The sequence below is a fragment of the Bos indicus genome, chromosome 23 (genome assembly GCF_029378745.1).
Source record: "Bos indicus isolate NIAB-ARS_2022 breed Sahiwal x Tharparkar chromosome 23, NIAB-ARS_B.indTharparkar_mat_pri_1.0, whole genome shotgun sequence".
Taxonomy (NCBI): Eukaryota; Metazoa; Chordata; class Mammalia; order Artiodactyla; family Bovidae; genus Bos; species Bos indicus.
Window position 1 is genome coordinate 23,839,255 of NC_091782.1, and position 18,039 is coordinate 23,857,293.

At 36.2% G+C, this 18,039-nt stretch overlaps 1 protein-coding gene and 2 long non-coding RNA genes across 6 annotated transcripts in view; 1 reads left to right on the forward strand and 2 right to left on the reverse strand.

The window, feature by feature from the left end:
* The window catches only part of DEFB110 (defensin beta 110), a 12,347-nt gene extending 8,842 nt beyond the window's left edge, over nt 1-3,505 (reverse strand). Inside the window, exon 1 of one of the 2 annotated variants that reach the window (XM_070778092.1) lies at nt 3,389-3,502. In XM_070778092.1, coding sequence (XP_070634193.1) covers nt 3,389-3,443 — 55 coding nt within the window. In that variant the 5' untranslated portion in view covers nt 3,444-3,502. Of the gene's footprint in view, nt 1-3,388 lie in introns of both variants that reach the window. The other variant, XM_019985316.2, reaches the window with a different exon arrangement.
* Nucleotides 1-18,039, forward strand: part of LOC139178964 (uncharacterized) — a 42,617-nt gene that overhangs the window by 18,907 nt on the left and 5,671 nt on the right. Inside the window, exon 2 of the long non-coding RNA XR_011563403.1 lies at nt 1-17,431. This exon is cut by the window's left edge and continues 14,746 nt beyond it. This is a non-coding gene — a long non-coding RNA (uncharacterized lncRNA). The remainder of the gene's footprint in view (nt 17,432-18,039) is intronic.
* LOC139178963 (uncharacterized) overlaps nt 9,891-18,039 on the reverse strand; it is a 42,682-nt gene continuing 34,533 nt past the window's right edge. For all 3 annotated transcript variants that reach the window (XR_011563401.1, XR_011563402.1, XR_011563400.1), the window contains 2 exons: nt 16,373-16,513; nt 9,891-10,700 (listed from right to left, as the gene is read on the reverse strand). This is a non-coding gene — a long non-coding RNA (uncharacterized lncRNA). The remainder of the gene's footprint in view (nt 10,701-16,372; nt 16,514-18,039) is intronic.

Genomic DNA, 18,039 nt, shown 5'->3' on the forward strand with positions numbered 1-18,039 from the left:
TTAAAAATTAGCTGTCTTCTAACTATTACTTAGGCAATGCAGACTATGACACAATTTATAGTCAAAAAAGTTACTCTGCACAGTTTAAAGACTAACTTCTAAATATCATTATTCACTCAATAATTTTAGGGGAGTTATTATTACCAAGCCCATAAATAATTTGCCAGTGATAGAAACTTGAATTACACTCATTTTGACAAGATTTGTCACATTTAACCCCATTGTCCAATATGCCATCCTAAACTGACCACATCCCTTTTTTCCCCTTGTTTTAACTTTTCTAAAAATACTGTTGTTTTCTTTTTCCTGATTCTCACCTCTAAATATGAGTATTCCCCAAGCTTGTGTCCCTGGATCACTAATACTCATCTTTGCAAACATCCATCTATTCATTCAACTGTTAAGTTCACTTCCTGTCTGGCTCTGTGACACCTCCCAAGGCAGAGTTTCTCATCCTAAGAACTATGGACCCTTTGGACACTTCTTTGCTGTGGGATGTGATCCTCTTCAGTGAAGGATATTTAGCAGTATCCTTGGCTTCTACCCATTAGATGCCAGTAGTACCAGTAGTACAAACTAAAAGATCTCCAGACACTGCCTAATGTCTCCTTGGCCGCAAAGCTGCCCCTCCTTGAAAACCACTGTTCTACATAGAGAACAAACCTGTGAACACCAAGCAGGGAAAGGGGAGAGGATGAATCGGGAGATGGGGATTGACACGTATACACTACTTTGTATAAAATAGATAACTAATGAGAACCTGTTGTATGTCACAGGGATCAGTGCTCTGCAGTGGCAAGGCGGGGTATATGTATATGCATCAGGATTCACTTTGCTGTAGAGCAGAAACTAACACAGCATTGTAAAGCAACTAAATTCCAATAATAAATAAGTAATAAATCCGTAAGTCCTTGGGGAAAAAAAGGAATTTTTTTCCTTTTTTCCTTCCACTGTTCTAGCAATGTGGTGAGAAGCCAAACGTATAGTGTCTCTGTCCTCAGATACACTATTCAAATACTATCTTCTCTCTGAAATTTCTGTAGATCACTTTCAAAAAAGTCATCTCTCTATTGCTCTCACAAATTACTTCATAGCATCACTCATATGGCATCTAGAGCATTTTCACATGTTAGGGAATTTCTTTAAACAATATATAAAACTCTACTTAATATTTTAAGCTAAAAACATGCATGACATCTCCTAAAGTATCTATTCAACCCATAATTTGTTTTTGTTTTCACTGACTTGCTATCTTATTTCTTAGACTATAATTAACCTTTTTGAAAACAGGGGGAAAATCATGATTACCATTTTTTGTACAAAGCTATACCATCCTATGTTCAAAGTACACAGCAGACAAAGAAAAGTGATTGTTAGCAATAACAGACTTTTGAACTTGAGCCTTTATAACCTCTAGAAAATGAAGAGGAAGGCTAAGTGACTTCAGTGGAAATTTCTCTGCATGGAAAAATGTAAGGATTTTTTTCTAAACACTTTTTCATCTGTAACTGTTGGAGTGGAAATGAATGAGTTTTTTATCTAAATTTTGAGTGAGAACTTCCACCATCTGAAGGTGATATACAAAAAAACAACTGAGGAACTCTAGAGTCATATATAAGACATTTAATTTTATCCAGTTTAGTTCAGCCACCATATGTTGGTTAACTACAAGGTGAAAGATAACATTCTTATTGCTTTATTATTGTCTAAAAGTATCCAATTTTCACATATACACTTTATAATTTTATTAAGAAAATATGTATCTTGATATATTTCTGTTACTTTTATATTTTTATCACTAACAATAGAATTTCTCTAAAAGTTTGGTACATGTGTGATTAACAATAATAATGGCCTCACTTTGAAACTACAAGAAAAAAATATACAAAAAGTTAATATCACTGATGTTGTAATCTATGCCACTGTGTCTCAAGTGGTATATAATTTCTAAGTCTACAGAACACATAATTTAAAATTCACTGATAAATTAATGAATAATATTAGCCATTATTAGGAGCACCTGATATAGTTGTTATAAGGAAAAATTATGCCAATAAAACATAAAAATACTTGCCACAGTGGTCTACTAATTTTAGCTAATGTTGAAATTAAAAGAAGAAATTTAAAAAGATTTATCCCATGTTAAAAGCTATATGAATCTGTGTAGAATTTCCTTTTGGTCCTTTCTAGATATGAAAAAAATTCAGAGATCCTTTTTCTAACAAGTTTTGAATGGAGGTAGAGGGAGTTATTTCCTAGTTAAATTAACAACTGATTGTATTATTTTGTTACTTTCCTGATGTTTTGCTCCTATGTAGAATTTTCTCACAACCTTTAAAAGATAATTTATCAGTTTATCATGTGAAATTTTTTTATGAAATGACAAAAATGAAAATTGTCACGATGGACTTTATAATATTCATAAAGAAAGAATAAGTTAATTCATTTTCGAACGTATCTATTACATTTTCCACTCGTCCTAAAAATGTCAGCTTCTTACTACAGAAGAATATTTTCCTGAGCGAGTGAATTGAGCCTAATTTCAGTGCCAGTAGTATAAACTGGACAGATTTGAGCTTACTCTTTCACTTTAAACTCTTTAAGGAGAAGGGAAAACTCAGTGATCTCTCCATCTCCAAAACTTACTATTTTATTTCTGTACAGTTCATACTTACACATTAATTCAGGAGAAGAGAATCTTGTTAGGTACCTGATGTGATGAGATAATCCTTGAGGGGGAAGATCTCATGAAAAATATAGCTCATATACAAGTTATTACACTCAACATTCATGTGATCTTAAGAAAGGCCAACAAGGGACATGATTTGCCTGTAGTATCAAGGACAGAATATTAAGAAAGTCTTCCTAGACTGGAAATAGACTGAAATAGCTTAAAAAGAAGAAAGAGGTAAATAGTTCTCTCCCTTATACCGCAGCAACTACCACTTACCAGTTGATTATGTCAAAGAATATGTTTTCCCGCAAGAATCAACTCTGTTTCAGGATGAAGGTGATGAGACTAATGAATTGATCTTTCAGGCATTTTACACTTTTTATTTTGAAATCATTTTAGATTTATGGAAGAGTTGCAAAGATAAGAGAGACCAACTTCCCTCAGGGTAATGTCTCACTTACCCATGGTACGTTTATCTAAATTAAAAAATTAATATTGCTATTATACTATTAATTAAACTACACATTGTATTCATATTTCACCAGTTTTCCCACTATTGCCTTTTTTATGTTCCAGAGTTCAATCCAGAGTACGACATTGCATTATCCTAAAGATCTTTTAATCCTTATATTATTACTATACGTTTAACAAGGAAAAACTGATGCTTCCTCAAATTCATTAGCACATGTATGCCCATAACCATTTCTATGTTACCTGGTAGAATTGTGACCCCAAAGAGTAGAATAAAGAAAAAGAGATGAATCTTCATGGTAGAAAGTTTCTTAGGGAAAAAAAGGGCCAACAGGTCTTCTTTTTCAAGTCAAATGTTTTCAAATAAGGAAACAGAGAAATCTTTTATTTATAGATTCTCCTGGGAAGTGGTTTTAACTACTGAGGCTTCCCAATAGCAAGAACATTTGTATGCTTGATTGACTAGTGCTATGTTCAAAGAACAGGGTCACAAAAATCATTATTAAATTTTTTCATAAAAGTAAAACCTACTTGTGTTACCCTAAATAGACTCTCATGAAAATACAATCTTTAAGGAACTTCAAAGGATATGTGTTTGGATTGCTAAAACAATCCAAAGTAAAAACATTATAGTAATACAAATCCTCTATTACATGTTACATATAAAGCTAAATGTTCTAATACTCTTAGTATTAAATTATGTCTCAATGTCTGAATTACAGGATTTTAGCTAAAAGTCTAAAGGAATTACAGTTAAAAGTTTCTATTGATATCTTTTCTATTAACAGATGAAATCAATGAGAACTAGGGATAGAGGTTGAATGACATTTCGATTCACATAACGTGTAATTATTTAAATTAACATGATCATTCTGGAGTCGCTAATGAGTATGGGAAATTACACAATAGGTTTTTGAGTATGAAATGAATTTCATATAATAAATCATCCGATTTCACAATTTTAGGTTCAATGGTTTTAATTCTGTTTATGGAACTAGAGGTGATTTCTGATCCAATTTGCACACTGCCCAGGTCTATTACTTCATATATGTGAGAAAGAGCTGCAGGTATTACACAGCATCCAGAGCAATTAACTGATTCTATCCTATCACAGTCAAGAGAGTTTCTAGGATACTTGTTCTTAAACTTTAGCTACATCTCAATCCCCTAGAGGGCTTATTAAAAACAGATTGCAAGACCCCACCTCAGCATCTCTGATTTAGTAGGTCTAAAATGGAGACTGACAAATGCATTTCTAACAAGATCCTGGTATGCTAATACTGCTAAAAGCCTCCACATATTACTCTAGGAAACTGGATCCATACACTCTACAAAACATCAGAAAAACAAACCAGAGAGTCAGAATCTGTGTCATAGTTTGGTAAAGAATGTGAGGCTGCTTAGAGAGTCTAATCAAATCCTCTCATGTTGCAGTTAAAAAAAAAAATCACAGATTTAAAGCATGTGTCCCCTCCCACTAACCTCACCACCACATTAACTGGCCCCTGAATCATAATAAATGATTATAGATAAAGGAATGGCAAGGTTTAGAATATTTAAAAATGAATCTCTAGGAAATTCAAAAACAACAAGAGAGACCAAATGTGAAAGTTTCCATCAGAGACACTTTCAAAAGCCTGACCTATTTTCTACAATAACTCTTAAGTTATTTAAACTTTTCTAACCACTGTCCTGTCAATCTGCTGATAGTAGGGATGAGATGAATAAATTATTACAAGATGTGAAAGACATACAAGATTCCATAGATGAATGATAGGCAGTGGGGAAGGATACTGTATATCAAGGGTCCTCCTTATCCTATTCACTCCTCAGACATGTCAAAGAAATCCTAAACACTCTTGCTCTGAAAACCACTATCCATTAAATTAAGTGATAAAATGTACCACTTCACATTTGCCTTTCTGTAGCACTCAGTTACATGGCTCCTGGTTGTCAGTTTATAGAAGGTGAAGAGCAGAGTATGCATAACTGGGACAGCTACAGGTAGCCCATGGGGACAATCTTCTTCTTAAAGAAGGTTTGGTGTGCAGAATAGTAATCAGATTTTTTCCATGCAATTTCATTGAGCAAGGATACAATTTACAAAGCAGACTTTTAACCTATATTTTCTTCTGGCAATTTTAGTGTTTTAGCTTTTTATATTTAGATTTTTGGCATATTATGAGGTAATTTTTATTTGTGGAGTGAGATATGGAATAGCATGGATAAATTGAGCCCAGCAAAAAGACCAACGCAGGGTGAGTGTAGAATACAACTTTAATGAAAATAAATTTTCTATCACTAAACACCCAGTAGACTGGCCAACATTCAGATCACTGACAACGTCTGGGAGGATGTGAAGCCATGAGAACTCTTGTTCATTTCTGTGGGAGTGCAAAATGGAAACAGCCACTTTGCGAGACAAATTGGTGGTTTCTTACAAAAATAAACATACTCTTACCGTACCATCCAGTGGACATGCTCCTTGATATTTAGTAACAGAAGCAGAACATTTATGTCTATGTGAAAACCTTCACACAAATGTCTGCAGTAGCTTATTCATCATTGCCAACATTTAGAAGCAACCAAGATGGCCTTCAGTAGGTAAATGGATAAACTCTGATATATTCAGATAATGGAATTATGTTCAGTGCTTAAAACTAAATTAACAATCAAGCCATGAAAAGATATAGGGGAATTAAACATGTATTACTAAGTGAAAGATACTAGTCTGAAAAGTTATGCACTTAATGGTGCCAACCCAATCGTATGACATTCTGGGAAAAGCAAAACTATGGAAACTAAAAATATAAATAGTTGCTAGTCGTCAAGGCTGTATATTATCACCCTGCTTATTTAACTTACATGCAGAGTACATCATACAAAATGCCAGGCTGGATGAAGCACAAGCTGGAATCAAGAGAAATATCAATAACCTCAGATATGCAGATGACACCACCATTATGGCAGAAAGCGAAGAGGAAAGTGATGAAAGTGAAAGAGGAGAGTGAAAAAGCTGTGTTAAAACTCAGCATTCAAAAACCAAGATCATGGCATCCAGTTCTGTCACTTCATGACAAATAGATGGGGAAACAATGGAAACGGTGACAGACTATTTTTGGGGCTCCAAAATTACTGTAGATGGTGATTGAAGCCATGAAATTAAAAGACACTTGCACCTTGGAAGAAAAGTTATGACCAACTTAGACAGCATACCCACTCCAGTACTCTTGCCTGGAAAATCCCATGGATGGAGGAGCCTCGTAGGCTACAGACCATGGAGTCACTAAGAGTCGGACACGACTGAGCAACTTCACTTTCACTTTTCACTTTCATGCTTTGGAGAAGGAAATGGCAACCCACTCCAGTATGCTTGACTGGAGAATTGCAGGGACAGAGGAGCCTGGTGGGCTGCCGTCTATGGGGTCGCACATAGTCGGACATGACTAAAGCGACTTAGCAGCAGCAGCAGACAGCATATTAAAAAGCAGAGACATTACTTTGCCAACAAAGGTCCATCTAGTCAAGGCTATGGTTTTTCCAGTAGTCCTGAATGGATGTGAGAGTTGGACTGTAAAGAAAGCTGTGTGCCAAAGAATTGATGCTTTTGAACTGTGGTGTTGGAGAAGACTCTTGAGAGTCCCTTGGACTGCAAGGAGATCAAACTAGTCAATCCTAAAGGAAATCAGTCCTGAATATTCATTGGAAGGACTGGTGCTGAAGCTGAAACTCCCATACTTTGGCCACCTGATGCGAAGAACTGACTCATTGGAAAAGGCCTTGATGCTGGGAAAGATTGAAGGCAAGAGGAGAAGGGGATGACAGAGGATGAAATGGTTGGATGGCATCACTGTCTCAATGGACATGAGTTTGAGCAGGCTCCAGGCATTGATGATGGACAGGGAAACCTGGTGTGCTGCAGTCCATGGGGTCGCAAAGTCATGAGTGACTGAGCTGAACTAAACTGAGTAGTTATGGAAGAGGAGAGGGATGAATAGGCATACAAAGAGTTTTTAGTGCAGTGAAACTACTCTTTATGACACTCTAACGGTAGATGTCATTATACACTTGTCAAAACCCATAGAGTATACAATTCCAAGAGTGGACCCTAAGGTAAAGTATGGAATTAGGGTGAAAATGACATGTCATTGTAGTTTCAACAGTTGTAATAAATGCATCACTCTCCTAGGGGAAGTTAACAATGGGGGTTGCCAGCATATGTGGGAGGAGGTACTATGGGGGAAGTCTCTGTACCTTTCTCTCAATTTTGCTGTGAACTTAAAACTGCCCTGAAAGGCAGTCTATTAAAAAATAAAGTAAATTTTAAAAAAGAGTTTTCTTGTCTTATGGAGAGAAGTGTCATTATCTAGAGGTTTAAAGAAATGCTTGGATATATAAAATCCAAATGAATGGGCACATTAAAAAAAATCAGTAATAGAAAATGAATGAAAACACAGTTAGGACATAAAGCTTTAAAGGTTTAAGTAAATTGAAGACTATTATTAAAGACATTTATTAAAAAAAAAAAAAAAAAAAAACAAAGAGACAAGTAGCTTTACAACGATAGGCACAGACTACAAAGAGAGGAATTTTTCAAAAGATTGCATTTGTCTCTGCAGCCTTACAACTAGTAATCTTATAAAAGATTTAATACTAGTTGTAGCACAAAGAATTATAGTAAATTCTGAGTGATATAATAATATGAATTTGCATTTCCACATCAATCAGGAATCAAAAATCAAAAATCAAAAACCACGACTACAACTTTATTAATAGTCCATATAATGGCATGCATGCCTAGTAAATGATTTCAATAGTGACATTGAGGAAGGTGGTTTCATAGGAATTCCAAGATTTTCAGGCCACTAACCAAAGGTGGATTCAAACCTTTTCATATGAATTATGCTAAATAAGTGAATTTTATCATTATCATATGTGCTTGAATATTCTGATTCTTGTTAAACCAGGCCTGTCCACCCTTGTTTTGCCACCATTTCTAATTAGTAAGAGAGAGTTATTAATAATAATGATTCCTGCTGCTGCTGCTAAGTCGCTTCAGTTGTGTCCGACTCTGTGCGACCCCATAGACGGCAGCCCACCAGGCTCCCCCGTCCCTGGGATTCTCCAGGCAAGAACACTGGAGTGGGTTGCCATTTCCTTCTCCAATGCATGAAAGTGAACAGTGAAAGTGAAGTCGCTCAGTCATGTCCAACTCTTCGCGACCCCATGGACTACAGCCTACCAGGCTCCTCCATCCATGGGATTTTCCAGGCAAGAGTACTGGAGTGGGGTGCCATTGCCTTCTCCGAATAATGATTCCTATGTAACCTCAAAACTGAAACTGCCACTAGACATGGAGACTTGAGATATGTCCTATCTCTATTGTTAATATTGAGATTTTGTTAACTTTTCTTCACTAAACCTCAAATGAGGCAGATATAACAGAATGTAAAGAAACAAAAGCATAGATAAATAGTTGCCCTCACATTCTTATTTGACTCTTAAATATTATTATTTATCCTATAAGGTAATTCTCAGGAGATCATACAATCAGACACACTTGGAATCTTCTCAAAATGAGAAACTTGAGCTATGCTTACCTTATCAAAGAAGGCCTCATCTTCTGTCAATTCTTACCATTTGACACCATTGCCCCAAAATCCTCCTGGAAATTATCTTATACTTTGTGTGAATCCATGTCTGTACCTGTATGAATTCTCTGAAGATTCCTTACCTTATACCTTTTCCTTTTCCTGCTCCATAAACTAGGAATTCCTAAATATTTAGTTTTGATCTTTTGTTCTAGCCACCTATACATTCACTCATTTAGTTAATATTTAATTGACCACTTACTATATGTCGCATACTCTGCTGGCCTCTAGAGAGACCCGGGAACAAAATAGATGCTTTCTGCCTTCATGGAATTTGTTCAGTACCAAATCTCATTCATCCTATGTAATACCTTCCTTGAATACTTTTTTAAAAAGTGATTACATACACACACCACTATATATGAAATAGATGACTAATAAGGACCTCCTGTATAGCATAGGGAACTGTATTCAATTCTCTGTAATGGCCTATACAAGAAAAGACTCTAAAAAGAGTGGATATATGTGTATATATATATGTGTATATATCACAGATTCACTTTACTGTACATCTGAAACTAACACATTATAAATCAACTATACCCCAATAAAAATGTTGTAAAAAGGGATTATCTTCTCCTTTGACGGCCAGAGTATTTTAATTAATATTAATTGATTAATACTTTTTGCCTTATAAACAACAGAAATTTATTTCCCACAGTTCTGGAGTCTGGGAAGTCCGAGATCAAGATGCTGGCAGATGTGGTATCTGCTGAGAGCCTGCTTTCTGGTTCATAGAAAGCTTTAGTTGATACATTAGAAGTTGTGTTATAATCAGGACTGCCAGCCAAGCACACAGCCATGATAGTATTCTTAGATTTCGCTAGAAGCTTCAATAAGGGTAAACCCCTTAAGCTAGATTATGCAGTAAGACTGCTACTAACCTTTTCCCTTTAAAGCCATCCTTCAGGCAACACATTCTTGCATTTAGCTTTACCTTATCATATAGGTATGCATATATATATATATATTCTATTGTTTTTTCCCAGAATTATGTACATACAAGGAAAATATCAAGATTAGAGATGCTGATGACAAGCTGATAGAATGATGTGATATGAGAAAATATTAAAAACACAACACAAAACAAAAAGTTGCAATTATAACACTTCAAATTTATTATTATTATTACCATAAGCTGCAGAGATTTATCTTCTCTTTCTTCACTCAAATAATTCCCTTCTATACTACCATTTGGAGTTATTTTTTCTCAAAAGACAGGCTGTTTCTTGAATTATTTTTATTTTTAGAATTCTATCAATAAACAGAGGAAAAGCGTAACTAAGAAAGTTACAATGACTCCACATTTCAAAGCTCTTGCAACCATTTTCACTAGTTCCAGGGATAACACATACCTTCCATCTCTCATAAACTCTCTCTCCACTCTTGTCTCTTCTGAAAGAATGATTGATATTCATAACCAATCATTGACAGCATGCTTTTCACATTAAACACAGAATTGTCCCCAGAACTTCATTTAACACCATGGTCCGATGATGGAATTTTCTCATTCTATTGTGATTCCCAAGTTCAAAGCTCTAGTCTGCACTCTTGACTCTTTCCTCCAAGTAGGCACAATGTTCATGAATGGTTCAGGTTGAAATGTATGTTATTTAGTCCTTTATTTATTAGAGATTTATGAACAGAAACACGAAGCTGTGAATGAAGTAATGGATGTAATGAAGTAGTGAGAAGACAGTTCATGTTGATCCTCTTTCTGTGAATCGGTCTCTTCAGTTATTTATACGTCTTAGGCTTACATTGTCTAATGCAGCAAAGCGATGTAGAAACAACACAATATACCATCCTAAATTCGTTTTCACCACATTTATTTTTACACTGACCACCAAACATTATACATGCATGTGTCAGATTAAAGAGAGCGTAGTGCTTTTTACTTCCAGCTGAAAAAAAAAAAAAAAAAAAGGGTGAATGGAATTAATAATCCAGGTAAGAAATACATGTATTTAAAAAAAGAAGCACAGGCCACAGAGGGGAGAAAAAGAAATTCTCTCATTTTTTCATTGGAATTTTTCTTCTCTGTATCAGAGCAAGTCAAGTAAATCAGAAAATATCTTATTCCTAATATAGATATCACATCTCTACAAATTTTGATTGATTAGGTATTGACTCAATAAGGGATACATGGAAAGCCTGCAATTGATTAATACCTTTGTCCTCTAGAGCCACTAAATATGAGTGGTCCAACCAACCTCTAGATTGCCTTAGATACTGTCACCATTTTTGCAATATTATTTCTTCCAATTCAATAACACGGGTTATCTTTCTATTATTTTGTATCATTTCAATTTCCTTCATCAATGTTTTATGATTTTCAGATTATAGATCTATGACTGCTTTGATTAATTTTATTCCTAGGTATTTTTATTATTTTTGATGTGATATTAGTGATCAGCCTGTTCAAATTGTTTCTTCTTGATTTACACATTGGCACGTTGTCTAGAAATCTGTCCATTTCTTCCAGGTAGTCTAATTTGTTGAAATATAACTGCTCAGAATATGGCCTTATGACTTTTTTGTATCTCTGTGGTATTGATTAATATCACTGACTCAATGGACATGAGTTTGAGCAAGCTCTGGGAGATAGTGAAGGACAGGGAAGTCTGGCGTGTTACAGTCCATGGGGTGCCAGAGAGTGGGTCAGGACTGAGTGACAGAACAACATTAACAACAATTGATTGATACTGTTGCTTCTTTTAGTTCTTATTTTGTCTGTTTAGGTCCTTTCTCTTCTTGGTGAGCCTGACTAAAGATTTATCTTTTCCAAAAAACAGCTCTGTTTCATTAAGCTTTTCTATTTTTGTGTGTGTGTCTGTGTTAGTCATTTCTTCTCTGATCTTTATTATGTCCTTTCTGCTGACTTAGAGCTTAGTTTGTTTTTCTTTTTTAAATTCTCTTAAATGGTATGTTAGGTTGTTTATTTGAGATTTTTCTTGTTTTCTGAGAAAGGCCTACATTGCTATGACTTTCTCTCTTAGAAATGCGTTTGCTGCATCCCATAGATTTTTAAAAATTGTGTTGGCATTTTCATTTATCTCAAAGTATTTTCTGATTTAAAAAATTTTTTCAAATAAAGGAATAAAAAATTAAAAAAAAATTTTTTTTCATTGACCCATTGGTTTTTTTAGTACTATATTTTTTAGTATCCACATGTTTCAGTTTTTCCTAGTTTTCTTTCTGTAATTGATTTCTAGTCTCATGTTATGTGATATAAAAAATGCTTGATATAATTTCTATCCTTTTAAATTTGTTGAGACGAGTTTTGTGGCTTGGTGTACAGTTTATCTTGGAGAATGTTCCATGTGCACTTACAAAGAATGTATATCTGCTGATGGGGATGGAACGTCCTATAGGTATCTATTAAGTCCAACTATTCTACTGTGTCATTTAAGACCACTCCTGCCTTATTAATTTTCTGTGTGGATGATCTATCTATTGATGTAAGTGGGATGTAATGGCCCCTACTATTATTGTGTTATTGCCAATTTCTCCCTTTACATCAGTTCATATTTGCTTTGTACATTTAGCGGGTCGCAAAGAGTCAGACATGACTGAGCGACTGAACTGAGCTGATGCTGGGTACATACATGATTATGAGTTATCATGCTCCTTTCCCATATTTTATATTTTCAGTGTCATTTTACATCTTCATGTTTGTCCGATAGCTGTTCATTTCAATTATGATGGCTTTTGCAATTTTTATGTCTTTTAATCTTCACACTAGCGTATGAAGTGGTTGATCCTCAGCTCTTACTATACATTTGCCTTTCCTAGTGGTATTTTCCTTTTCCTATAGATTCTTACTTCTTTCTACTTAGAGAAGAAATTTAGGGTAGTTTTAGTGTTGTTGAACTTTTTTAATATTGTCTTTTCTGAGAAGTTCTCTCTTATTCAATTCTAAATAACAATCTTGCTGGATAGAGTATTATAGATAGCAAGTTTTTCCCTTTCAGCTCTTTAAATATATCATGCTACTCCCTTCCATCTGCAAAGTTTCTGCAGAAAAATAAGCTGAAAGCCTTATGAGAGTTCCTTTACGAATGACTCTTTCTTTTTCTTGCTGCCTTTAGAATTTTTTTGTTTGTTTATAAACAATAGACATTTATTTCTCCCTGATTTGGAGGCTATAAGTTTAAGGTGAAGGCACCAGTAGATTTGGTGTCTGGCGAGGAATTCACTTCCTGGTTCATAAATGGCCATTTTCTTGCTGCATCTTCACAAGGAGGAGGAACTTGATTTCTCTCTTTAATTTTTGCCATTTTAATTATGATATGTCTTAGAATGAGTCTATTTGGGATCATCTTGTTTGGGACTCTCTGTGCTTTCTCTACCTGATTATCTGTTTTCTTCTTTAGGTTTGGAGGTTTTTAAATATAATTGCATCAAATCAAAATCTCTTTTTCTCTCTCTTTTCCTTCCGGGATCCCTATAATGTGAATGTTGGTATGCTTGAAGTTATACCAAAGATATCTTGAACAGTTTTCATATTTTTAAAATATGCTTTTCTTTTAGCAAAAGTATCTGATTGAGTGATTTCCATTATTCTACCTTTCAGATCACTTACGCATTCTTCTGTATCATTTAATCAGCTATTTATTCCTTCTAGTGTGTTTTTAAATTTCAATTATTAAATTATTCATTCACAATCAGGTCTTTTGTATATTTTCTAGTCCCTTGTTAAATTTTTCACTATGTTCTTTCACCATCTATTCTTTTTCTTAATTCAGTTAGCATTCTTACTACTAATGTTTTCAACCCTTTACCTGGTAAATTATTTATCTCCATTTTATGATTTATTCTTCTCTTGCTCTTTCAACTGAGACCAGTTCCTCTGCTTTCTCATTTTGCTTCGCTTTCTCTGTGAATTTAGGTGAAAGAGTTACCTGCAGTGATCCTGAAGGGGTGTCCTTATATGGGAGGATCCCTATTCAGTTTACATGTGCCCAGTGCTTTGTTTGAAGAGGTAGATTTGATATAGGTACAAATCAAATGTTTTCTCAGTGTGTGATGGTAGCTATCACCTTGGCAGGTAGTGGGGCTGGAGATGGAAGGAACAGAGCTGAAGGCAGGTGTGAGGCTTTTCCTCTACTGAGGAAAAGTAGAGGAAAACAGAGGGCTTTTCCTCTACTGAGTGGTATTTGTTGCACAATCAGGGGTAAGGTTGGATCTCTAGTTGCTGAGGGTCAGGTCTGAGCTGGCTCCATTTCCTTTAAATATGTGCTCTCTGCTCTCCCAGCACTGAGATTCTTGCCCTAGAGGAGGGAGTGCTAAGCAAGAGGGACTCATGCTTGCTCTTGGCTCATGACGGGACCCAGGCTGCAGCAGCCGCTACAGAAGGGTATCCAAGCTGCCTCCAAGCCACCACCCATGCACGTGCCAGAAACTATTGCCCTTGCCTTGCTCAGATGCAGCCTTGGGTCCAAGTCCTCTTTGTCCCTCACAGACAATCACTCCCCCAAACTCCCCTAGCCCCACCCTGCTGTGAACCCACAGGGCAGGTGAGGCTTGTATCTGTTCTCAGCACGTATCAGTACACAGGTTGCGGTAGACTGGCTGCTGTCCAAGTTCCAAGCTGCCTCTAATGCACTGCCAGAGTACACACCAAGAATGGCTGCCCTCACCCCACCCAGCTGCTAAGGGTGCAAGTCACCTCTTATCCCATGGCCCAGCTCTCTCCCCAGTTGTGGCAGCTCTAGGACTAGTGCAATGCTGTAACGTGGAGTAAGTGGCACTGGGGTGTTCACTCATCTCAGGCTGGGGCATATGCCAGAGTGGTCATGAGAAGCCAGGCAGCCACTGGAATAGTTCTCAATCCACCCTCTCCACCCTGGCTCCCAGACAAGTCAGTATGTGCAAGGGATTCTCATGAGTGAAGTCCAGCCTTCCCATGGTCTTTCTGTTAGTCCTAGCAGCCCCCAAACAGCTAAGGAGGCTTGTTTTTCTTCTGTAGAAACTTCAGGCTGGAGTACCCAATAAGGGGTTTGAAATGCTTCCTCCCCAGGGTAAATCTCCTCCTGTGTAATCTCCCTTTTCTTTGGAAACCCCTCCCAGGGGCACTCATCACTTGGCCTTTCCTATCCTAGTCCACGTATATCCTTCTCACAGCCTTGCTGATACAGGAGTCCTTCTGCCAGTCTCCAGTTATTTTTCAGTGAGGGCTGTCCCACATATAGATGGCATTTTTGTGTGTTCAAGGGGGGACATAAGTTCCCCTACCTCCTACTCTGCTATCTTGATCCCTGAATTTCTGAAGACTATTTCTTTGGTTCTTCTCTCTCCCTCTATCCACTTATCTATCTATTCATTTATTGATTGATTCAATCAATCTTTATTGAGCTCCTACTATATATTGAGCCAGAGAAGGCAATGGCACCCCACTCCAGTACTCTTGCTTGGAAAAATCCCATGGATGGAGGAGCCTGTTAGGCTGCAATCCATGGGGTCGCTAAGAGTCGGACACGACTTTCACTTTTCACTTTCATGCTTTGGAGAAGGAAATGGCAGCCCACTCCAGTGTTCTTGCCTGGAGAATCCCAGGGACAGGAGAGCCTGGTGGGGTGCCGTCTATGGGGTCGCACAGGGTCGGACACGACTGAAGAGACTTAGCATATATTGAGCACTGTGGTAAGCTTTAGCAATGACACTCTGGCAAAAAAAAAAAAAGAGACCCATGATTGATTAAACTCGACCAAAGACCTTATCACTAAGTCTTTTTCTGAATAATGTCACAAAGTAACTCTCCTTGTTTACCCTCCCACAGAAATTTATCTGTATCACTCGCATGGTGTTCATATCATTCTCGCTTTAGAAGGTATTTTGCTGAATAATAACCTAAATCATGATTGAGATAAAGATTAAAACAGAAAAAACATTTTTAAACAATTCTTCAGCACCCAGTCTGGACTTTTGTTGTTCAGCTGCCTCTTCAAATTATCTTAATTATACCTTTCATGGCATTCATTAGAACACCTTAATTACTCTTTCTATATATATCTTTTATGTATGATAGCCAAGGTTATCAGAGTTACAAACAGTGGGCAGCAGTGATTAACAAAAATAAAATCTGCCAGTTGTCAGATAAAAGAAAAACTGAGACAAGTCTTACTCTTAAGCTTCATGGTACTAACCACACGTAAAAAAGTAGAAATTTGGAAGCAATGGATGGAAAATTTTCCCGCCTGGAAATACTGAGGACATTTGTCTAGAAAGAGTTTCATCAAAAATAAGACCCTATGACGTAAAATAGGAGCTTCTTTTCTACTTTAAACATGAAATTCAGGGACTTCCCTGGTTGTCTAGTGGTTAAGACTCTGCACTTCCAAGGTAGGGGGCGCAGATTCAATCCCTGGTCAGGGAACTTAGATCCCACATGCTGCGTGGCATGACCAAAAAAAAAAAAAACCAACCAAGAAATTCAGCCCTCATAAGCCTAGAAGATAAAAGACAAGAAGAGTTAAGTAACTGGGCTAAAAGCATCCTTAGGATATTTCCTTCATTCTGTTTGACAGATAGTAATTAAAATATGCAAGATATAATTCTATTTGTTTTTTATTACCTTTCTGTTTTTCCTCTGTACCATATTGTGCATTTTCAAATATTGTAGAGGAATTACGTGTCTCTGAGTGTAGTTTCTCAAGCTTCTGTAGACATGTGACTTTTGACGGTGACAAAGTATTTCCAACAGACCTAGAGCCCACTGTAAAAGAAAAAATAACTTTAGAAGTTAAAAAATAAGTTTCCAAAGTGAAGACATTCATGTACTTATCTTTATTTCATGGTCCTATATACTACAAGAGGCTTTAGAAAATGATAAATAAGTAGCACACACTTCTTTAAAATTGGGTTGAATCAGTAAATGGAAGATTTGGTTATTCCTAAGATACCTTACATAGCTATCATAAGGAAAAATAAATAAATGTAGACGAAAGGCAGAACAGATAAATTAATGTAGGCAAAAGGTAGAACAGGTGGTAGCTATTACAATCATTATTATTAACAAGAAAAAGCATCAGTGCATTTTGAAATTTATATAATATACATGTATGGAAATAGAGGGAATTTTAGTGAGCATATTCTAATAAGTTTGTATGAAGATGATGAAGGAAAAAATTAGTCATTTAAATTAATTGCAATCTTTGAGTTATATGGGTTATATTTTCAAGCTTGTTTACTTTTCCACTTTTGTGAAGAAATTGTAAGCTAACATTTATTTTTGAGCATTAGAGCAGAGTAGCAATGAGAGAATAGGATATTTCAGAGATATTTGTTGGTGATCATCTCTGATATCAATAGCGACAGATATCTTGGTGTTTCAGGGAAAGCAGCAAGATAAGGAAGAATTCAATTGGAAGAGAGTAGACATGCAGCTAATCTCATTTATGGATATAATAAATGCTATTTGTTGTTGTTCAGTCACCAAGTCATGTCTGACTCTGTGATCCCATGGACTGCTGCACATTAAGTTGCTCTGTAGTTTGCTAAAATTCATGTCCATTGAGTCAGTGATTCTATCTAACCATATCATCCTCTGCTGCCCCTGTGTCCTTTTGCCTTCACTCTTTTCCAGCATCAGGGGCTTATCCAGTGAATTGGCTCTTCGTATCAGGTGGCCAAGGTATTGGCACTTCGGCTTCAGCATGAGTCCTTCCAACGAATATTCAGGGTTGATTTCCTTTTGGATTGATTGGTTTGATCTCCTTGTAGTCCAAGGGACTCTCAAGAGTCTTCTCCAGCACCACAATTTGAAAGCATCAATTCTTTGGCACGCAGCCTCCTCTAAGGTCCAACTTTCATATCTGTTCCTGACTACTGGAAAAACCATAACTTTGTCTATACACACCTTTGTCATTAAACTTCACATAACCTCTGTTATCAATACTCTAAAAATGTGGGATGAATAATTTCCAAACCTAAATTCATTCCATTTCAATTTTTAAAAGTATATTAGTGTATATTAAATTTAGTAGAATTTAAATATTGAATAGATACACTCTTCAGGGACTGATGAAATCACAGTAAGTATTTTCTTCCAACGATTTACAAACTTAGCGAACTACAGTCTTTATTAGTTCATGTCCTTAAAATTATCCAAATTATTTTCTCATTAGGGGCTGCAAATAAATATAATGTTGTCCTGCTATGGTGTTAATATGATTCTATAACATTAATGATATTTACTTAAAAAATCTTGATATCCCCCTTATTTAAAGCTGACTCCTCCTG